The sequence below is a fragment of the Phyllobates terribilis genome, unplaced genomic scaffold, assembly GCF_046119375.1.
Source record: "Phyllobates terribilis strain yellow unplaced genomic scaffold, ASM4611937v1 Scaffold_3__8_contigs__length_932513732, whole genome shotgun sequence".
In the NCBI taxonomy this organism is placed as follows: Eukaryota; Metazoa; Chordata; class Amphibia; order Anura; family Dendrobatidae; genus Phyllobates; species Phyllobates terribilis.
Genome location: NW_027362763.1, coordinates 744449928 through 744469290, shown reverse-complemented (window position 1 = coordinate 744469290; position 19363 = coordinate 744449928). Strand labels below are relative to the sequence as shown.

Below are 19363 nucleotides of genomic sequence, written 5' to 3'. Positions count from 1 at the left end.
TCACACTTTTTTGTTAAGTACAGTGCCTACAAGTAGTATTCAACCCCCTGCAGATTTAGCTGGTTTGATAAGATGCAAATAAGTTAGAGCCTTCAAACTGCAAACGAGAGTAGGTTTTATGAACTGAAGCATAAATCTTACAAACCAAAAAGTTATGTTGCTCAGTTGAATTTTATTAAAATTTAAACATAAAAGTGTGGGTCAATTATTATACAACCCCTATGTTTAATATTTTGTGGAATAACCCTTGTTTGCAATTACAGCTAATAATCGTCTTTTATAAGACCTGATCAGGCCGGCACAGGTCTGTGGAGTTATCTTGGCCCACTCCTCCATGCAGATCTTCTCCAAGTTATCTAGGTTCTTTGGGTGTCTCATGTGGACTTTATTCTTGAGCTCCTTCCACAAGTTTTCAATTGGGTTAAGGTCAGGAGACTGACTAGGCCACTCCAACACCTTGACTTTTTCCCTCTTGAACCAGGCCTTGGTTTTCTTGGCTGTGTGCTTTGGGTCGTTGTCTTGTTGGAAGATGAAATTACGACCCATCTTAAGATCCTTGATGGAGGAGCGGAGGTTCTTGGCCAAAATCTCCAGGTAGGCCGTGCTATCCATCTTCCCATGGATGCGGACCAGATGGCCAGGCCCCTTGGCAGAGAAACAGCCCCACAGCATGATGCTGCCACCACCATGCTTGACTGTAGGGATGGTATTCTTGGGGTCGTATGCAGTGCCATCCAGTCTTCAAACGTCACGTGTGTGGTTGGCACCAAAGATCTCGATCTTGGTCTCATCAGACCATAGAACCTTAAACCAGTCTGTCTCAGAGTCCTCCAAGTGATCATGAGCAAACTGTAGACGAGCCTTGACATGACGCTTTGAAAGTAAAGGTACCTTACGGGCTCGTCTGGAACGGAGACCATTGCGGTGGAGTACGTTACTTATGGTATTGACTGAAACCAATGTCCCCACTGCCATGAGATCTTCCCGGAGCTCCTTCCTTGTTGTCCATGGGTTAGCCTTGACTCTTCGGACAAGCCTGGCCTCGGCACGGGAGGACACTTTCAAAGGCTGTCCTAGCCGTGGAAGGCTAACAGTAGTTCCATAAGCCTTCCACTTACGGATGATGCTCCCAACAGTGGAGACAGGTAGGCCCAACTCCTTGGAAAGGGTTTTGTACCCCTTGCCAGCCTTGTGACCCTCCACGATCTTGTCTCTGATGGCCTTGGAATGCTCCTTTGTCTTTCCCATGTTGACCATGTCTGAGTGCTGTTCACAAGTTTGGGGAGGGTCTTAAATAGTCAGAAAAGGCTGGCAAAAGAGATCTTTAATCCACACATGTGAAGCTCATTATTCTTGGTGCCTGAACTACTTCTTAATACTTTTGGGGGACCAAACAAAATTCTTGTGGTTTGAGGGGTTGAATAATAAATGACACTCTGAATTAACTTTTAACGTTTTTTAAAAAAAAAAAAAAAAAAAAAATTTGCTCCAGTGCATTTCCCACTTCCAGGCTGATCTACAGTACAAATGTCACATTGCCAAGTTAATTCCGCATGTGTCAACCAGATAAATCCGCAGGGGGTTGAATACTACTTCTAGGCACTGTATATAATTCCACATGTGTTAATTCATAGTTTTGATGCCTTCAGTGTGAATGTACAATTTTCACAGTCATGAAAATACAGAAAAATCTTTAAATGAGAAGGTGTGTCCAAATTTTTGGTCTGTACTGTATATATATGGATAGATAGATATTTATGTCTGTTTTATGTGTTTTTAAGAATGTGTTCAAATATGGTCTGTACTGTATATATATATATATATATATATATATATATATATATATATATATATATATATACACACACAGGGTGGTCCAAAAGTAGGTGGGCAGAAAATAATAACATTTGAATTAGGCTGTTGCTGTAACTGGGGAACAACTTGATTCATTAGAATTTCGAGATACTTATCTCCTGTGACTGTTCCATCAAAAAATATTGGTCCTAAAACACCAAAACTTGAAATACCCCCCCAAACATTGACACCGGGCTCATTTAGTTGTTGCTCTAATGTTAAATGCATGTTCTCATTATACCAGTAAATACAATTATGTCTGTTAATATGGCCGGAGAATTTGAAAGAAGCTTCATCACTCCACATAATGTTATCTAAAATTACTGACTTGCTGTAGTTGAGATGTTTTAGACATGGCTTTCTCTTTTACATACTTTCACACATTTCATTTTTATGCAATAAATTAATTACTGGATTTTCTTCAGTTTCGTTAAGCATAATCTCACTAAATTGCAGTCACCTGTCTTGATCATCCTCCAATAAACCATGAATTAGACGTGGACGATAAGCTTTCCACCCAATAGATTTCAGGATTCGCATGATAGAAGCTCGTGAAATTCCCAATTCCAAAGAGGCTCTTCTGGTGGACTTTTTTGGACTCTGAACAAATGTTTCAGCAACAAGTTGTTTATTATCTTCTGTACAGACTATTATGGGTCGACCAGTTTTTGGAGCATTAAGGATTGAGCCAGTGGCATTGAATTTGTCACAAATGCGGTAAATGGTTTGTCTCTTTGGGGCTTGAGAACCAAATGTTTAAACCCAATTTGCTCTAACGGTTTCAGCATTTTGAGATTTCTAATACTCTGTTAAAATCCATTTTCTTTGATCTGTATTTAAATTATTTGCCATTAAGTGTTATCTGAAAAGAAAACAGATTTGGGGGAGATCTATCTGTGAAAACTAGATCTGTGAAACTGGCTCAGTTGCCCTTAGCAACCAATCAGATTCCACCTTTCATTTTCCAAAGAGTCTGTGAGGAACGAAAAGTGGAATCTGCTTGGTTGCTAAGGGTTAACTGAGCCACTTTCACTTTACACCATGTTTGATAAATCTCCCCCTTCATAATCGTATTACACTTTCTGTCCACCTACTTTTGGACCACCCTGTATATACAGTCATACACACAAGACACATTAGAAATATATTTAATATGGGGATTGGGGAATCTGGCGACAAGCCTCACTTGCCTGCCCCCGGCCTGTGTCCCATCCAGCAAATCAGGCATGTGCCTGTGCAGGGCTGCCGGCTTGTCTTTGGCCATCAGACACATGGCCCTGGACCATCAGGTGGGCCCACTCGCCATTGGGGCTCTGACTCCCTTGGGGCAGCAGTCGGTATCGGGGCAGCAGTCGGTATAGGGGCAGCAGTCGGTATCGGGGCAGAAGTCGGTATTATGGCAGCAGTGACTAGCATCTCTGCAGGGAGCAGGACCTCCAGGCCCCACTACTGCTCTGCCTCCCCGGCATCGGGGCCCCCCTCCTGCTCCACCGTCGGTGCTTGAATGCCAGCACTTCCCCAGACATGGCCGTGCACAGTGCCCTGTGCGGCTGTGTCTGAAAATAATGATGCGGCATGGGCGACACACAAGGACAATTAAAGGTGCAGTGTCGCCCCTGTTGTGTCATTATCATTACTACCAGAAACGTCCGCGCAGCGCACTGCGCGCATCCATGTCTGAAGTGCCAGCATTCTTGCTGCAGCACCGGCGCAGCAGGAGGGGGGCCCCGATGCAGAGGTGGCGCTGCAGGATGGGGTCCTAATGAAGAGGCAGCGTAGCAGGAGGGGGACCCCGATGCAGGGGCAGCGGGGGTACATGGTGCAGGCGACTGCTATGGGGGCCGCCGTTCTGGCTCACGGGCCCCATAGCAGTCGTGTGGCCTGCCGCCATTAGCGGTATGCCACAGGTCATACCCCATGCTTGGTACCGATAAAATACTAAAGCTCATACTACCTTCCCATGATGGCGCCGTTCCTGCGGTGTTGGCACTCGCGGTCCCGTGTCTCCCGTGCTGTTATTGTGACACGTGACGTCGGCGCCCAATCAGTGCTGGCGACACTGTCCCCGCCTCCTGTTGAATTGAACATGAAGAGGAAGTCAGAGATCAGCCGCAGCCTGGACTTCCTCTTCATGTTCAATTTGTTTGAAGGCGGTGATAGTGACGCCAGCGCTGAGTGGGCGCCAGCGTCACGTGTCACAACAACAGCACGAGAGCCCCGGGGAGAGAGAGTGTTGACACCACTGGAATGGCGCCGGCACGGGAGGTGAGTATAAGGCCACAGCCCCACTGTCAGTATTTGGTCAGTGTTCGGTCAGTATTTTTTCTCAGGAGTGGGAGCCAAAACCAGGAGTGGGTGATAAATGCAGAATTGGTGCACTTGTTTCTATTATACCTTTCCTCTGATTGTTCCTCACCTGGTTTTGGCTCCCATTCCTGAGAAAAAATACTGACCGGATACTGACCAAATACTGATAGTGGGGCTGTGGCCTAAGCTTTATTATTTTATCGGGGCCGAACATTTAGATCAAGAAGGGGGTTGTCCTAATAGTGGACAACCCCTTTAACTCCACAAAACTGGTGTAAATCATAAGTGAAATGTATGCCATCCAAATCAGAGTAATGACATTTCTGGCAGTGGCGCACGCCTCTTATTAAATTTGGTGCATTTTACTCCCGTGCACCTTACATCAAAACTGGACTGCAAAACACTAGTCTTAGGCCACATTCACACGTTCAGTATTTGGTGAGTATTTTACATCAGTATTTGTAAACCTAAACCAGGAATGAAACAATCAGAGGAAAACTATAATAGAAACAAGTCACCACTTCTGTATTTATCACCCACTCCTGATTTTGGCTTACAAATACTGAGGTAAAATACTGATCAAATACTGAACGTGTGAATGTGATCTTAGTGAAAGGGGCCAAAGCTGATTTTGGAAAAAGCCATACAATTTATAGTGTTTTTTAAGCACTTTTTTTAAAATTAAAAAATAAATTGTAAGCTGAAATGTAATAAGAATTTTCATTTGTGGAGTTTTTTTGGTCTCTTCTGTGCATTTTTTTTCATACTCTAGGTGTGGCCTTTTTTTTTTTTTTTTTTTTGAGGTTTTCTCGTTGGTTTCCTTTAAAGAACATGAAACAGAAAATAAAAGCATTTTAGAAATATAAGAAAGAAAGAAAAAAAGCACGAAATCCATAGGGTTTTTCTACCAAATGGAGCAGAAGAATTGCGGATTTTCTCATACACAGTCTCACCCGCGTGTATGAGAGGCCGGTGGTGCGGATTTTACAATCTGCAGAATCTCAGTTTCTGTTGTGAATTTTTGCTGCAGATTTCACTCCATTCAATGTTAACCCCTTGCCGACATATGACATACAGTTACATCATATGTCAGCTCCCTACTTGCCAGTTCCTCAGCCCACATCTTTCCCAGCAAATGATGGCTGTGGTATTTAGCCATCATCTGCCTGTAAGGCCACGTTCACACGTTCAGTATTTGGTCAGTACTTTACATCAGTATTTGTACGACAAAATCAGGAGCGGAACAATCAGAGGAAAAGTATAATAGAAACACTTCACCACTTCTGTATTTATCACCCACTCCTGGTTTTGGCTTACAAATAATGAGGAAAAATACGGACCAAATACTGAACGTGTGAACGTGGCCTGACAGCTGTTAACTTGCTAAATGCACTGTCAATCTCTGATAGGCAGCATTTACAGTGCACTGGCAGGGAGGTGTGTCATTCCATGCGCCCATTGGTGCCTCCTTGACATGATCATGGGCCCGATGAGATGCCATGACAGCCTGGGGTCAGCTGAAGACCCCCCATGCCAGTCATGACGGTACTCCTGTGAACAATTGTGGCGCTTTTCCTGTTTTACTTGGTACTCCTGTAAACGCAGGCTTCTGGTGTTCATAGACTGTGATTTGTGCTATATACAGCAGTACTGTGGTAGTGCTATATACAGCACAAGCGATCAGATGATCAGACAGGGCCGGCATCAGCACCCGGCATGCCCGGGCTAGTGCCGGGCCCTGGACCACCAGGAGGACCCACTCGTCGTCGGGGCTCCCCCAGCATTTGTGCAGGACCCTCTGGCGCTGCTTGATTGCCGGCACTTCACCAGACATGGCCACGCACAGTGCGGCTGTGTCTGGTAGTAATGACATGGCAGGGGCGACACTGCACCTTTAATTGTGCTTGTGTGTCGCCCCTGCCGCGCTGTTACTACAAGACACAGCCGCACTGTGTGCGGCCATGTCTGGTGAAGTCCCTCAATCAAGCAGCGCCAGAGAGTCCTTAACAGATGCTGGGGGAGCGGGTCGGGCCTCGATGGTGAGTGGGCCCCCCAGATGGTCCAGGGCCATGTCTGTGACACGCCGGCGACCCCGCACAGCAACATGCCTGAGAAGCTGGACAGGACATAGGCCGGGGCAGGTGAGCGAGGCTTGTTGCCAGCTTCCCCAATCCCCGTATTAAAAATATTTCTAATGTGTGTGTGCATGTATGATGTGAATGTCTGTGTATGTCAGTGTGTATGACTGCGTATATATATTTATGTCAGTTTTATATGTGTTTTTAAGAATTTGTGTTCAAAAATGTATGTATGCCTGTATGTGTACATATCTGTGTATATGTTTGGGTATGTGCATGTCTGTGTATTGTATGTGTGCATATCTGTGTGCCATGTGCATGTGTGTGCAGGTCTGCGCACTGTGTGTGCATGTCTATGTACTGTGTGCATTCATGTCTGCGTATTGTGTGCGTGCATGTCTGCATATTGTGTGCGTGCATGTCTGCGTACTGTGTGCGTGCATGTCTGCGTACTGTGTGCGTGCATGTCTGCGTACTGTGCGCGTGCATGTCTGCGTACTGTGTGCGTGCATGTCTGCGTACTGTGTGCGTGCATGTATGCGTACTGTGTGCGTGCATGTCTGCATACTGTGCGCGTGCATGTCTTACTGTGCGTGTGCATGTCTGCATACTGTGTGTGTGCATGTCAACGTACTGTGTGCGTGCATGTCTGCGTACTGTGTGCGTGCATGTCTGTGTGTCACCCCAGGCCTGGATGCCACAATCTTGTAAGGCTGTGTCTGAGAGCAGGAGGGAGGTTCTCTGGTCATGGACCATTTGCATGCAGCACCTCCTGTCCCAGGACAGTAGGGGGAGCAGGCTGCCCCTATAAAAACTGGTACTGAGGGCAGGGTTAGGGAGACCAGGACCCACTTCTGAAGCATCCAGAAGGGTTCCCAGAAGAGAGGGACAGGTCAGCCACAGCTGAGGAGTCCAGGAGGCAAAGGAGGAACAGAAAGCCAGGGACAGAGGCGACGAGAGTCGGTCCTGGCAGAGAGAGACTACTCAACCGGACACTGGGGTCCGAGGCTGTCAGGGTTGCAAGCCCTGCAGCAGATAACCAACCCGCAAGGGATTTCAGGTCCCTTGGCCTAAGAAGCCTGGAGGCTCCGCCACACAGAGGGACCGGTACAGCACGGAGAAGCTACAGGTACCTAAGGCCCGAGTCGCAAGCCATACAGGCGTAGTACACGGCAAGCTCAGGGACGTGGGCTATCATACCACTAAAGGGGGAGATAGTCAGCAAGGGCAGAGAGAGAACGGTAGGCCTACCCACTCACCCTGACCAGCGGAGCTCGCCCGAATGCCCTCAGACACCCAGGTCCATTTCTACCCTGTACTCCTGGTGGGTCTGTGATAAGATCAGTAAAAGACCCTGGACTGCATTATTGGACTCTGTGTGGTTACTGCTGCACCTGCACCATCACCCCCAGCATTCTATTACACTGCCCTGAGGCTACACTCCTCCCGTGGGGAGTTGTACTATTCCCCGCTGCATCCCCAACACCAGCCTCAGCGGTCTGCCTTGCAGCGGCGGTCCTCCCTGACCGCAATCCACGGGTGGCGTAGTCGGACATTACCTAAAACATATAAAAGGCTGCCACTGGTCTGACCACCCTGAGCCACGGGACCGGGTCGCCACTTCTACTCCCAGCATTGCCTTGAAGTCCGGTCTCGAGTGCCCCACGGCCCAGGGGGCGAGTCATCTGCGTACAGTGTGTGTGCATGTCTGCGTACTGTGTGTGTGCATGTCTGCGTACTGTGTGTGTGCATGTCTGCGTACTGTGCGTGTGCATGTCTGCGTACTGTGTGTGTGCATGTCTGCGTACTGTGTGTGTGCATGTCTGCGTACTGTGTGTGTGCATGTCTGCGTACTGTGTGTGTGCATGTCCGCGTACTGTGTGTGTGGATGTCTGCGTACTGTGCGTGCGTGCATGTACAGTACAGACCAAAAGTTTGGACACACCTTCTCATTTAAAGATTTTTCTGTATTTTCATGACTTTTAAAATTGTACATTCACACTGAAGGCATCAAAACTATGAATTAACACATGTGGAATTATATACTTAACAAAAATGTGTGAACCAACTGAAAATATGTCTTATATTCTAGGTTTTTCAAAGTAGCCACCTTTTGCTTTGATGACTGTTTTGCACACTCTTGGCATTCTCTTGATGAGCTTCAAGAGGTATTCACCGGAAATAGTTTTCACTTCACAGGTGTGCCCTGTCAGGTTTAATAAGTGGGATTTCTTGCGTTATAAATGGGGCTGGGACCATCAGTTGTGTTGTGCAGAAGTCAGGTTGATACACAGCTGATAGTCCTACTGAATAGACTGTTAGAATGTGTATTATGGCAAGAAAAAAGTAGCTAAGTAAAGAAATACAAGTGGCCATCATTACTTTAAGAAATGAAGGTCAGTCAGTCCGAAAAATTGGGCAAACTTTGAAAGTGTCCCCAAGTGCAGTTGCAAAAACCATCAAACGCCACAAAGAAACTGGCTCACATGAGGACCGCCCCAGGAAAGGAAGACCAAGAGTCACCTCTGCTTCTGAGGATAAGTTTATCCGAGTCACCAGCCTCAGAAATCACAGGTTAACAGCAGCTCAGATTAGAGACCAGGTCAGTGCCACACAGAGTTCTAGCAGAAGACACATCTCTACAAAAACTGTTAAGAGGAGACTTTGTGCAGCAGGCCTTCATGGTAAAGTAGCTGCTAGGAAACCACTGCTAAGGACAGGCAACAAAGAGAAGAGAATTTTTTGGGCTAAAGAACACAAGGAATGGACATTAGACCAGTGGAAATCTGTGCTTTGGTCTGATGAGTCCAAATTTGAGATCTTTGGTTCCAACCACCGTGTCTTTGTGCGACGCAGAAAAGGTGAACGGATGGACTATACATGCCTGGTTCTCACCGTGAAGCATGGAGGAGGAGGTAGCATGGTGTGGGGGTGCTTTGCTGGTGACACTGTTGGGCATTTATTCAAAATTAAAGGCAGACTGAACCAACATGGCTACCACAGCATTTTGCAGCGGCATGCTATTCCATACGGTTTGCGTTTAGTTGGACCATCATTTATTTTTCAACAGGACAATGACCCCAAACACACCTCCAGGCTGTGTAAGGGCTATTTAACCAAGAGTAAGAGTGATGGGGTGCTACACCAGATGACCTGGCCTCCACAGTCACCAGACCTGAACCCAATCGAGATGGTTTGGGGTGAGCTGGACCGCAGAGTGAAGGCAAAAGGGCCAACAAGTGCTAAGCATCTCTGGGAACTCCTTCAAGATTGTTGGAAGACCATTTCCAGTGACTACCTCTTGAAGCTCATCAAGAGAATGCCAAGAGTGTGCAAAGCAGTCATCAAAGCAAAAGGTGGCTACTTTGAAGAACCTAGAATATAAGACATATTTTCAGTTGTTTCACACTTTTTTGTTAAGTATATAATTGCACATGTGTTAATTCATAGTTTTGATGCCTTCAGTGTGAATGTACAATTTTCATAGTCATGAAAATACAGAAAAATCTTTAAATGAGATGGTGTGTCCAAACTTTTGGTCTGTACTGTATGCGTACTGTGTGTGCATGTCTGCGTACTGTGTGTGTGCATGTTTGCGTTCTGTGTGTGTGCATGTTTGCGTACTGTATGTGTGTGCATTACTGCGTGCTGTGTGTGTGCATATCTGCGTGCTGTGTGTGTGCATGTCTGCATACTGTGTGTGTGTGCATGTCTGCATACTGTGTGCGTGCATGTCTGGGTACTGTGTGTGCATGTCTGCGTGCATTTCTGCGTACTGTGTGTGTGCATGTCTGCGTACTGTGTGTGTGTGCATGTCTGCATACTGTGTGCATGTCTGCATACTGTGTGCGTGTGCATGTCTGCGTACTGTGTGCGTGTGCATGTCTGCGTACTGTGTGTGCATGTCTGCGTACTGTGTGCGTGTTAATGTCTGCATACTGTGTGTGTGCATTTCTGCGTGCTGTGTGTGTGCATGTCTGCGTGCTGTGTGTGTGCATGTCTGCGTGCTGTGTGTGTGCGAGCATGTTTGCATACTGTGTGCATGTGCATGTCTGCGTACTGTGTGTGTGCATGTCTGCATACTGTGTGCGTGCATGTCTGGGTACTGTGTGTGCATGTCTGCGTGCATTTCTGCGTACTGTGTGTGTGCATGTCTGCGTACTGTATGTGTGCATGTCTGCGTACTGTGTGCGTGTGCATGTCTGCGTACTGTGTGCGTGTTAATGTCTGCGTACTGTGTGTGCATGTCTGCGTGCTGTGTGTGTCTGTGTGCTGTGTGTGACTGAGTGCTGTGTGTGTGCATATCTGCATACTGTGTGTGTGAGCAAATTTGCATACTGTGTGCGTGTTAATGTCTGCGTGCTGTGTGTGTACATTTCTGAGTGCTGTGTGTGTGTGCATGTCTGCGTGCTGTGTGTGTGCATGTCTGCATACTGTGTGTGTGAGCATGTTTGCATACTGTGTGCGTGTGCATGTCTGGGTACTGTGTGTGTGAGCATGTTTGCATACTGTGTGTGTGTGCATGTCTGCGTACTGTGTGTGTGTGCATGTCTGCATACTGTGTGCGTGTCTGCGTACTGTGTGTGTGCATGTCTGCGTAGTGTGTGCATGTCTGCGTACTGTGTGCATGTCTGCGTACTGTGTGTGTGCATGTCTGCGTACTGTGTGTGCATGTCTGCATACTGTGTGTGCATGTCTGCATACTGTGTGTGTGAGCATGTCTGCGTACTGTGTGTGCATGTCTGCGTGCTGTGTGCATGTCTGCATACTGTGCGCGTGTGCATGTCGGCGTACTGTGTGTGTGCATGTCTGCATACTGTGCGTGTGCATTTCTGCATACTGTGTGTGTGCATGTCAGCATACTGTGTGCGTGTGCATGTCTGTGTACTGTGTGTGCATGTTTGCATACTGTGTATGTCTGCATAATGTGTGTGTTCATGTCTACATACTGTGCGCGTGTGCATGTCTGCGTACTGTGCGCGTGTGCATGCCTGCATACTGTGCGCGTGTGCATGCCTGCATACTGTGCGCATGTGCATGTCTGCATACTGTGTGTGCATGTCTCCATACTGTGCGTGTGTGCATGTCTGCGTACTGTGCGTGTGTGCATGTCTGTGTACTGTGTGTGCATGTCTGTGTACTGTGTGCGTGTGCATGTCTCTGTACTGTGTGTGTGCATGTCTGTGTACTGTGTGTGTGCATGCCTGCGTACTGTGCGCGTGTGCATGTCTGTGTACAGTGCGTGTGTGCATGTCTGCATATGGTACGCATGTGCATGTCTGCGTGCTGTGTGTGTGCATGTCTGCATACTGTGTGTGTGAGCATGTTTGCATACTGTGTGCGTGTGCATGTCTGGGTACTGTGTGTGCATGTCTGCATGCTGTGTGTGCATTTCTGCGTACTGTGTGTGTGCATGTCTGCGTACTGTGTGTGTGCATGTCTGCATACTGCGTGTGTGTGCATGTCTGCATACTGTGTGTGTGTCTGCGTACTGTGTGTGTGCATGTCTGCATACTGCGTGTGTGTGCATGTCTGCATACTGTGTGCGTGTCTGCGTACTGTGTGTGTGCGTGTCTGCGTACTGTGTGTGTGCATGTCTGCATACTGTGTGTGCATGTCTGCGTACTGTGTGTGCATGTCTGCGTACTGTGTGCGTGCATGTCTGCGTACCGTGTGTGCATGTCTGCATACCGTGTGTGTGCATGTCTGCATACTGTGTGTGTGAGCATGTCAGCGTACTGTGTGTGCATGTCTGCATGCTGTGTGTGTGCATGTCTGCATACTGTGTGTGTGCATGTTTGCATATGTGAAGGATGAGGGGGCACGCTGGGCCCTGTGTTGTATACCTATATTTCTCCGCCGTATCTGTGCATCATGAATCGTGGTATGTGTTAAAGGGGCCCACCGAGACTCTTTCGCCCGGGGCCCACAAAAACCTGGAGCCGGCCCTGGGATTTCTAATAAGTACAATGAAAAGTAAAAAAAATATAAAAAATAAAAAGTAAAATATAAACATTCACATCACCCCCCTTTTGCATCATTAAAAATATAGAAATAAAAAAAGATAAAAAATTCACATATTTGGTATCGCTGCCTTTGTAAAAGTCCAATCTATCAAAATATAAAATTAATCAACCTGATGCCAGAATTATGTTTTTTTTTGGTCTCCACAACACAGCAAAAAGATGCAATAAAAGGTGATTAAAGCATTGAATTACCCCAAAATTGTATTAGTAAAAATGTCGCTCAAGGCACAAAAAATAAGCCCTCAACCAGCCCCATCAACCAAAAACTGAAAATGTTACGGCTTTCGGAAAATGGCGACAGAAGCAAAATTTTTATTTTTTTTTGCAATGTTCCCCCAATTTTTTTTCCCGACAATAAAAAAAAAAAAACTATACATGTTTGGTATCTGCGTACTCGTATTGACCTGGAGAATATATATATATGCATTACCAGGTGAGCTTTACAGAAGAGTGAACATTTTAAATACAAAACCCAGAAAACAATTGTGGAATTGCGCTTTTTTTGCCGCACTTGGAATTTTTCTCCCGCTTTCCAGTGCATCACATGATAAAATGGATGGTGTCATTGAAAAGTGCAACTCGTCCGGCATAATACAAGCTATGGGGACGGAAAAAGAATAAAGTTATGGCTCTTGGAAGAAGAGGAAAAAAAGGAAACCGCAAAAAATGGAAAATAGCCCAGTCACGTAGGGGTTAAGGGTGCAGGAAATTCATCTGGTGGACACATCTGTCCCTAACAATGGCAGGAGGAAGCTCAGTAATGTCCCAGAGGTCAAAATATCCCCATTTCCAGGCACATTTATTAACCATTTCACATAATCGGTTGGTGATTGTTGCAATTTTTATCTGCAGTGGATTGATCGCCTATTGGACACGATAATATCTGGATAACCAGCCACAGTGTCACGACCATAGATGCCATGCGATGAGCAGGTGACGTGCAGTGCAGCCGTGAGCACAGCTGCTTATCTGCCGTCCCCTCCTCCTCCGCTCCCCGTGACTGGCCCGGCTTATCCCTGGACCTGCCCGGCAGCTGCCACGTTTCAGTGGTGACGTCAGCCCAATCAAGCAGATCCGCTAGGGGGAGCCGGAGCTTCCTCCAGGAACCAGGACAAGGAGCGGGGAGGGGCCGTCCAACTGCTGAGGGAGGGGGTGAGCCATGCTCTTACGCATGCGCGAGTTACCCCATTGGTTCCTGGGAAATGCAGTTTAATCTCCGCCCATTGCCTTCGCTAATGACTGGCATTTGCAGCCACCGCGGGACTACATTTCCCAGAAGGCGGCGCGGGGCCGGCCTTCAGTCAGCAGTACGAAGCCTTCCTGAGTTGGAGGATTCACTATTTCCTGGTTTCGGCTGGCAGCCATTTTGGGGTTACAGAGAGCTCGGGCTTGCGGCGGCTCTGCTGGTTGTTTTGGGGGGCTATTCCCGGGCCGTTGGGGGAGTGTAGCGCTCGTGAATTGATATTTTTTCTTTTTTTTTTTACATTGTCGCTTTTGGTTTCTTTTTATCTTTTAAATTTGGCTGTCGGGGCCGGTGTTGCTTGGCAGGCGTCGGGTCTCCGGTGTTTTGTGTGTGTGTGTTTTCTGCAGACGCGGCGGGGAGCTCAGTGACATGTCCAGCATGAATCCCGAGTAGTGAGTATCCGCCATGTCTTGTGTGTGGGCCGGGGCTGGGGGGCTGCACTGCCCACCTGGGCACATATCCGCCCTGTCATGGCAACCAGCTGGGCTGCCGGGTGCCAGGCTGTCTGTGGCCAGCGGGTGTGAGCAGGCCTCTGCCATCACTCTGCTGGGTTACCCGGATGTAGCAGAGCTGGCTGTGTGCAGGCAGGTGACATACTGCGCCGGGGTCACCTGCAGTCCCATGCAACTCATTGTAACCGATGCTGCATACTACTGTGCTGCTATAACCCCTTTTTTCCCCTTTGTTCTAGGGAATGCACTAGCTTTATCTGCAGTCCTATGTAATTTACACACTAGATAGTCAGCTCTGCTACATACAACCATGCCATAACCCCCTCTAGTTTGCTCTTTGTCTTCTAGGTAATGCTGTGGTTTTACCTGCAGTCCCACGTAAGCTGCTGGTAACGCGTTATGTATTGCGCTACATGGCCGACACGGCTCTGCTACTATTATATACAACCAGTTTGTAGTTTAGATTACTATTGGTCACTCAACCCAAGGGCAGTTTGGTCTAGTAATACAGCTGATGGGGGTAGTAATAGTGAATTGGGGTGAGGCCTCATTTGGATGCCCCTTTTTCTTTTGAGCGCAAAGTAAAAAAAAAATAATAAATTTAACCATTAATCAGTAAAATCTGGACAGCACCCGGATGGTTTATACATGTCATGTTTTTTGGTTTTTTTCCTTCCTCAGACCCTTAAGCCCCCATACACATTAGAGACTAATGTCTGCTGGCTCAGCTGATGGTCTAATGTGTATGGGGGCGCTGGCCAATTGATGGTTGGGAGGGCTGTCGATCGCTTATGTCCGATTTTGGACTGCTAATCGCATTGTTATCCTAAAGATAAGCCTCCGGCTGATGTCAATCAGTGACTCTCTCAGAGAACACAGGAGAAATTGGCTAAATGAGTGATCCCGTGTATGGCAGAGTCAGCCTAGATGGTTGTTGGGTGAACAATCGTCTGGAGCATCATCCGGCAGGCAGCCATCTAATGTGTATGGCCGAACTTAGACTTGCATTGATAAGTTTGATCCATGATTCGGATCGAGAATTAACTTTCTTTTTTTTTTTTTTTGTGGAAGTTGTCTGCGTAAAGACACGTGTGAACAGCTTCATAGACTATAATGGGTATGTGTTCTAAGAAAGCCACGGGTGGAGCATGTATGTGAATCAAGAGACCTCTGAATGAGGCCTAAAGATGTGAAGATTCTCCTGTCACAAGACATTGCTGAACTTTCTCTATAATAGGAGCAGTTCTGCAGGACCCGGCAGCCGCCGCTACACGTAGAATGGATCTTCACATGGTAGATCCAGTCAGTGAAATATTATGATGGTGATCCTGGACGCAGTGTTTTAGCCCTTTCCAAGTAACGGTTATTGCCCGTATGACCCATCTACAACCGAGACTGAGCTGTCACTGTGGACTCTGCCCCAACGGAAAACAGGGAAACGGAAACCAGCATGTCTGCCGGCTCTGAATTGTGCAGGAAGTCATAGTACTGTATGGGACAGGAGAATAGGTGTACATAGAATATATTGTGCACAGATGGGTGGCACTAGGATGGCTGAATACCCTCTGTGACTGGAGCAACGAGTCATATGTGTGTCACATGGTTCTTGCAAAACACTTATTACATGTACTGCAGATTTTGCAATCTTCTGCCCAGAGCTGCCGTTAACACTTCCTGTCCAGATCAAGTGATTGTTAAGTCAGGATGACTACGCTGACGTTTTTACTTTTTTTTTTTTTTTCCGCCACAACCATTCCTGCATTCCTCTGAAATGAACCTCTAACACTTTGTACCACTCAGCGGATTTAGTTTCTGTAGTACAAGGGTTAGCTCAGTCCACTTTTAGTTCATTTTTTCTTTTTGTGCCTACTAAGATGCTTTTGCTCCTTTTTATTTTTAATAGTCCGAGGCCTAGCTTTTTGTATACATGTACGCAGGATTTTTTTTGCATAGTACTTAAAAACTACAATCTCGTCTGCATGTAACCATTCTCCTGTCTAATGAGGAAATGTTGTCAGAATCACTTTTGATTGTGATCTTACCAGTCAACAGTCGCTTGACTTGAAGCTCATGGACCCCAGGCATCACAGATCTTTAATAATATTGGTCTCATTATATGGGCCAAAGGGACCTTTTCATCCAATTTTCCTAGACTCCAATCCAGGTGCAACAGCAACCTCTGATCCCAGTATAGCTACACCCATTATCCCTAGTCTAAAGCTATCACAGGAACACAGTTACTCAATCCCCTCATTGTGGTAAGGTGTACTTAAAATATATATAGCCACCCTTCAAAGCTGGTCGTACACATGTGATGGGCTGAAACAGTGCACCAGAATCGCCACAATCTCGGAAATTGTACACATTAGATGTTTGGATTTTTTTTTTTGTCATCTGTTTTGTCTGAATATACAAATGTTTGACATCAAATGTTTCTGATTATTTGCTACTTTGTGTAAGCTGACTCCACGCAGAATGATGGACCCCCCCCCCATAGTCCTCCACGCAGAATGATGGACCCCCCCCATAGTCCTCCATGCAGAATGATGGGCCCCACATAGGGGTGGCGGTTCTAGTGTCAGGGGCCAAATATAATCACCCTGAGGTCCAGATTTGACCCATGGGCCAGAGTTTGACATGTATGATGTTGACTGTAAGATATTATGGTCCTCTCCCTCTTTTTGCACCCATTTTCTGATATTTATTGCATCTTTTTTCTATTGAGAAGTTTAGTTGTGATACAGTTTGTCATGGAGCAAGAGATCAATCGATCTTGTATCTATCTACTCTGATCTGCTGCTTCTTTTACGTATACACTTGCAGCGTGGGTTGTGTTGCTCCTTAGTCTTTAGACTGCGATACACTTCTAGACTCCATGAAAATTGAGTCTCAATACCCGGTCCATCGTCATCAGTGTCGCTTCCTATCTGCGACACTTTTCATTTGCCGGCCTGGTGCAATGTCATATATGCGAAGAGCTGTGGATGCAGTCGGGCAAGAGGCAGTTCTCAGGGTTCCTGCCCAGCAGCCACAGATTACTGATGCCGATGGACCACGTTCTACGTATTGATCTGCACCCTGTAGAGGTCATTGACGTTCCCCAGCACCTACTGCCTGATGGCACCTGGAATACTTGCACAAAGCACAGGTGACTGGTGTAGATGGCTGTATTGGACTCATTTTAGATTTACTTTAATCAGGATTTCTTTTGTGTGCTTCACAATAAGAATTGCATTTTTCCTGATTAAAGCAGAATGGTCGGGTTTTTTTTTTTCCTCATCTGCCCACTATAGTTTGTCATTTTCAGAGTACTATGATGTGATTTTTGAGAAGATTGTTTTTCTAACTGGTCATTGGCAAGTGCACTAGACTTTGACTTGTATGTGTTTATTTCAAAGGGTCTTTGAAAAAGTACGAGGTGACCCCACTGATCAGTGTGGGAAAAGACCACGTTCCAGATCCCCAAGTAGCATCATGGCAAACGTGGTCGCACGAAACCGCCTGAATCGGGTTGAGTCCACTCCATCTGATAAGGTGCTATTGTGCAGAAACCACTGCTTATAGTTGGATGAGGTTTCCAGCAAAATGCCCTGACAGGTGCTGCTATTATAGTCTGTAATGAATGGCCGTGGCCTAGGCTGTGTTTGTTAGACCCCTGTACTGAAATAAGTGGATAATATAGCAGTTAGTTTCTTGATTTTTAGCACCTTGTGTAACCGTTGTCTCTATACATAAGGTGCTTGAAGGGATTGTCCACTACTGGACAACCCATTATTAATAGGCCCAGGGAGATGGGTGGGGGAAGGGGGTTACTTGCGTCCTTGATGAGCACCATTCCTTTGTAATGAGTGCCAGTCTGTTAGTCGACTGTTCATGGTTGGATGTGACGTGAATACTGAAGCCAATCACTAACTACTGATCAGCTGCAGCGTTCACATTTTGCCCATTGGCTTTAGTGTTCACGTTGCGCACCTGCCGATTATTGATCTGATTCCAGCAGACAGGTGGTGGGGTGTGAGTAACGTGGAGTGCTGTTGGGATGTTAAGTAATCAACCCCCCTCTCTTATGGCCCATTAAGTGGACAACCCCTTTAAGTTGAGTAATAAACAATGTAACTTGTTATATAGATGAGTTAGTAAAGATGTTCCTGGCAGAATACATGATCTTGTTTTATTTTTTGAGTAGATAAGGGGTGAACAAATGTTACTTCCAGGGCCTATAAAATACGCTCCAAAAGTTGAGTTGCTCTGGCAATTGTATATGCACGTTGGCTACCTGCTGGCTTAATTTTACTCTAAATATATATTTTAGTAAAAAATCCACCAAAGACTTGTTTCACTTTTGTCTTCAAAAAACTTGGGTTTTGCTTAGTTAATTGTCATCAGGGTTTTGCCACTTAATCTGAGCAGCATATAGGGGCAGTGACGCTGTTTTAGCAATGTCGCTTACTGGGCTGCTTTCTGTAGTTTCAATACACTTAGCAGGAGATTTTCACTAGAGGACTAGTAAACCTGCTGCCAGGTAGTCCAAATATGCCTCCACCATTGATTGGCAGCTTTCTGCCTATGCACAGTGTACACAAAGCTGCAAATCTGTGAAGGTGGGGTTATAAACAGCTCAGCATTTAGAGAATTTGTAAATCTACAGCAAGGAGCCCTGTAAGTGAAGCAAGGAATCAGGGTCTCTGCCATTCTTGCTGCTCTCAGATGGTATTGCAAAAACCCGGTGACAGATTCCTTTTAAGGCTGAGTTTTCACACTGCAGGAGCTAAAACCATTCAGGCTTATGGTGGCCACGGCTGCACTGTCTTGAAGGTAATACATTGCAGTCATTGGCCACTGCATGCCTTAGGGCTCATTCAGACATCTGATTTTTCCACGTATGAGGAAAACGGTCTAGTTATTCTGATTAGACTCCGATCAGAGTTTGACCAGAGTGTGGTGCGAGTGTCAACCAATTTTCTGGTTCTTGGCGGAGATTAAAAAAAAATGTAAATCTCTCCACCTTCTCCATTGTGACAGTTCATGAAAATCGAACCACACTCAGATGTTATCCAAGTGCTTTCTGTGTTTTTTTTCACGGACCCATTGACGTGCATTGTCGTTTCTATTTGACTCTCGGATCAAAATTGGACATGTCCTCTCAGTCACAAACACGTGAATGGCCCCATAGGCTACCACAGGTGCGAATGCTCTCCATGAAAATTACGGATGACACTCGTACACAAAAATATGACGTCTGAAGGAGCCCTAAAAGGGAATGTTCCCTCTAGTGTAAGGTGTAATGTAGGATTACATGATGACTGTATGAAAGTGTTTGTTGGCTATTTGGAATGAGATTGATTATTTTCTTTTCTTTCTTTCTCGTTAAGACAGTGTCCTGTTTCTCTGATTACCGTTGAC

The 19363-nt window shown here is 46.3% G+C and overlaps 1 protein-coding gene across 1 annotated transcript in view; it reads left to right on the top strand.

The window, feature by feature from the left end:
* Positions 1-13568: 13568 nt before the first annotated feature.
* RAB1A (RAB1A, member RAS oncogene family) overlaps positions 13569-19363 on the top strand; it is a 43418-nt gene continuing 37623 nt past the window's right edge. The window contains exon 1 of the mRNA XM_073672170.1: positions 13569-13900. Coding sequence (XP_073528271.1) covers positions 13878-13900 — 23 coding nt within the window. The 5' untranslated portion in view covers positions 13569-13877. The remainder of the gene's footprint in view (positions 13901-19363) is intronic.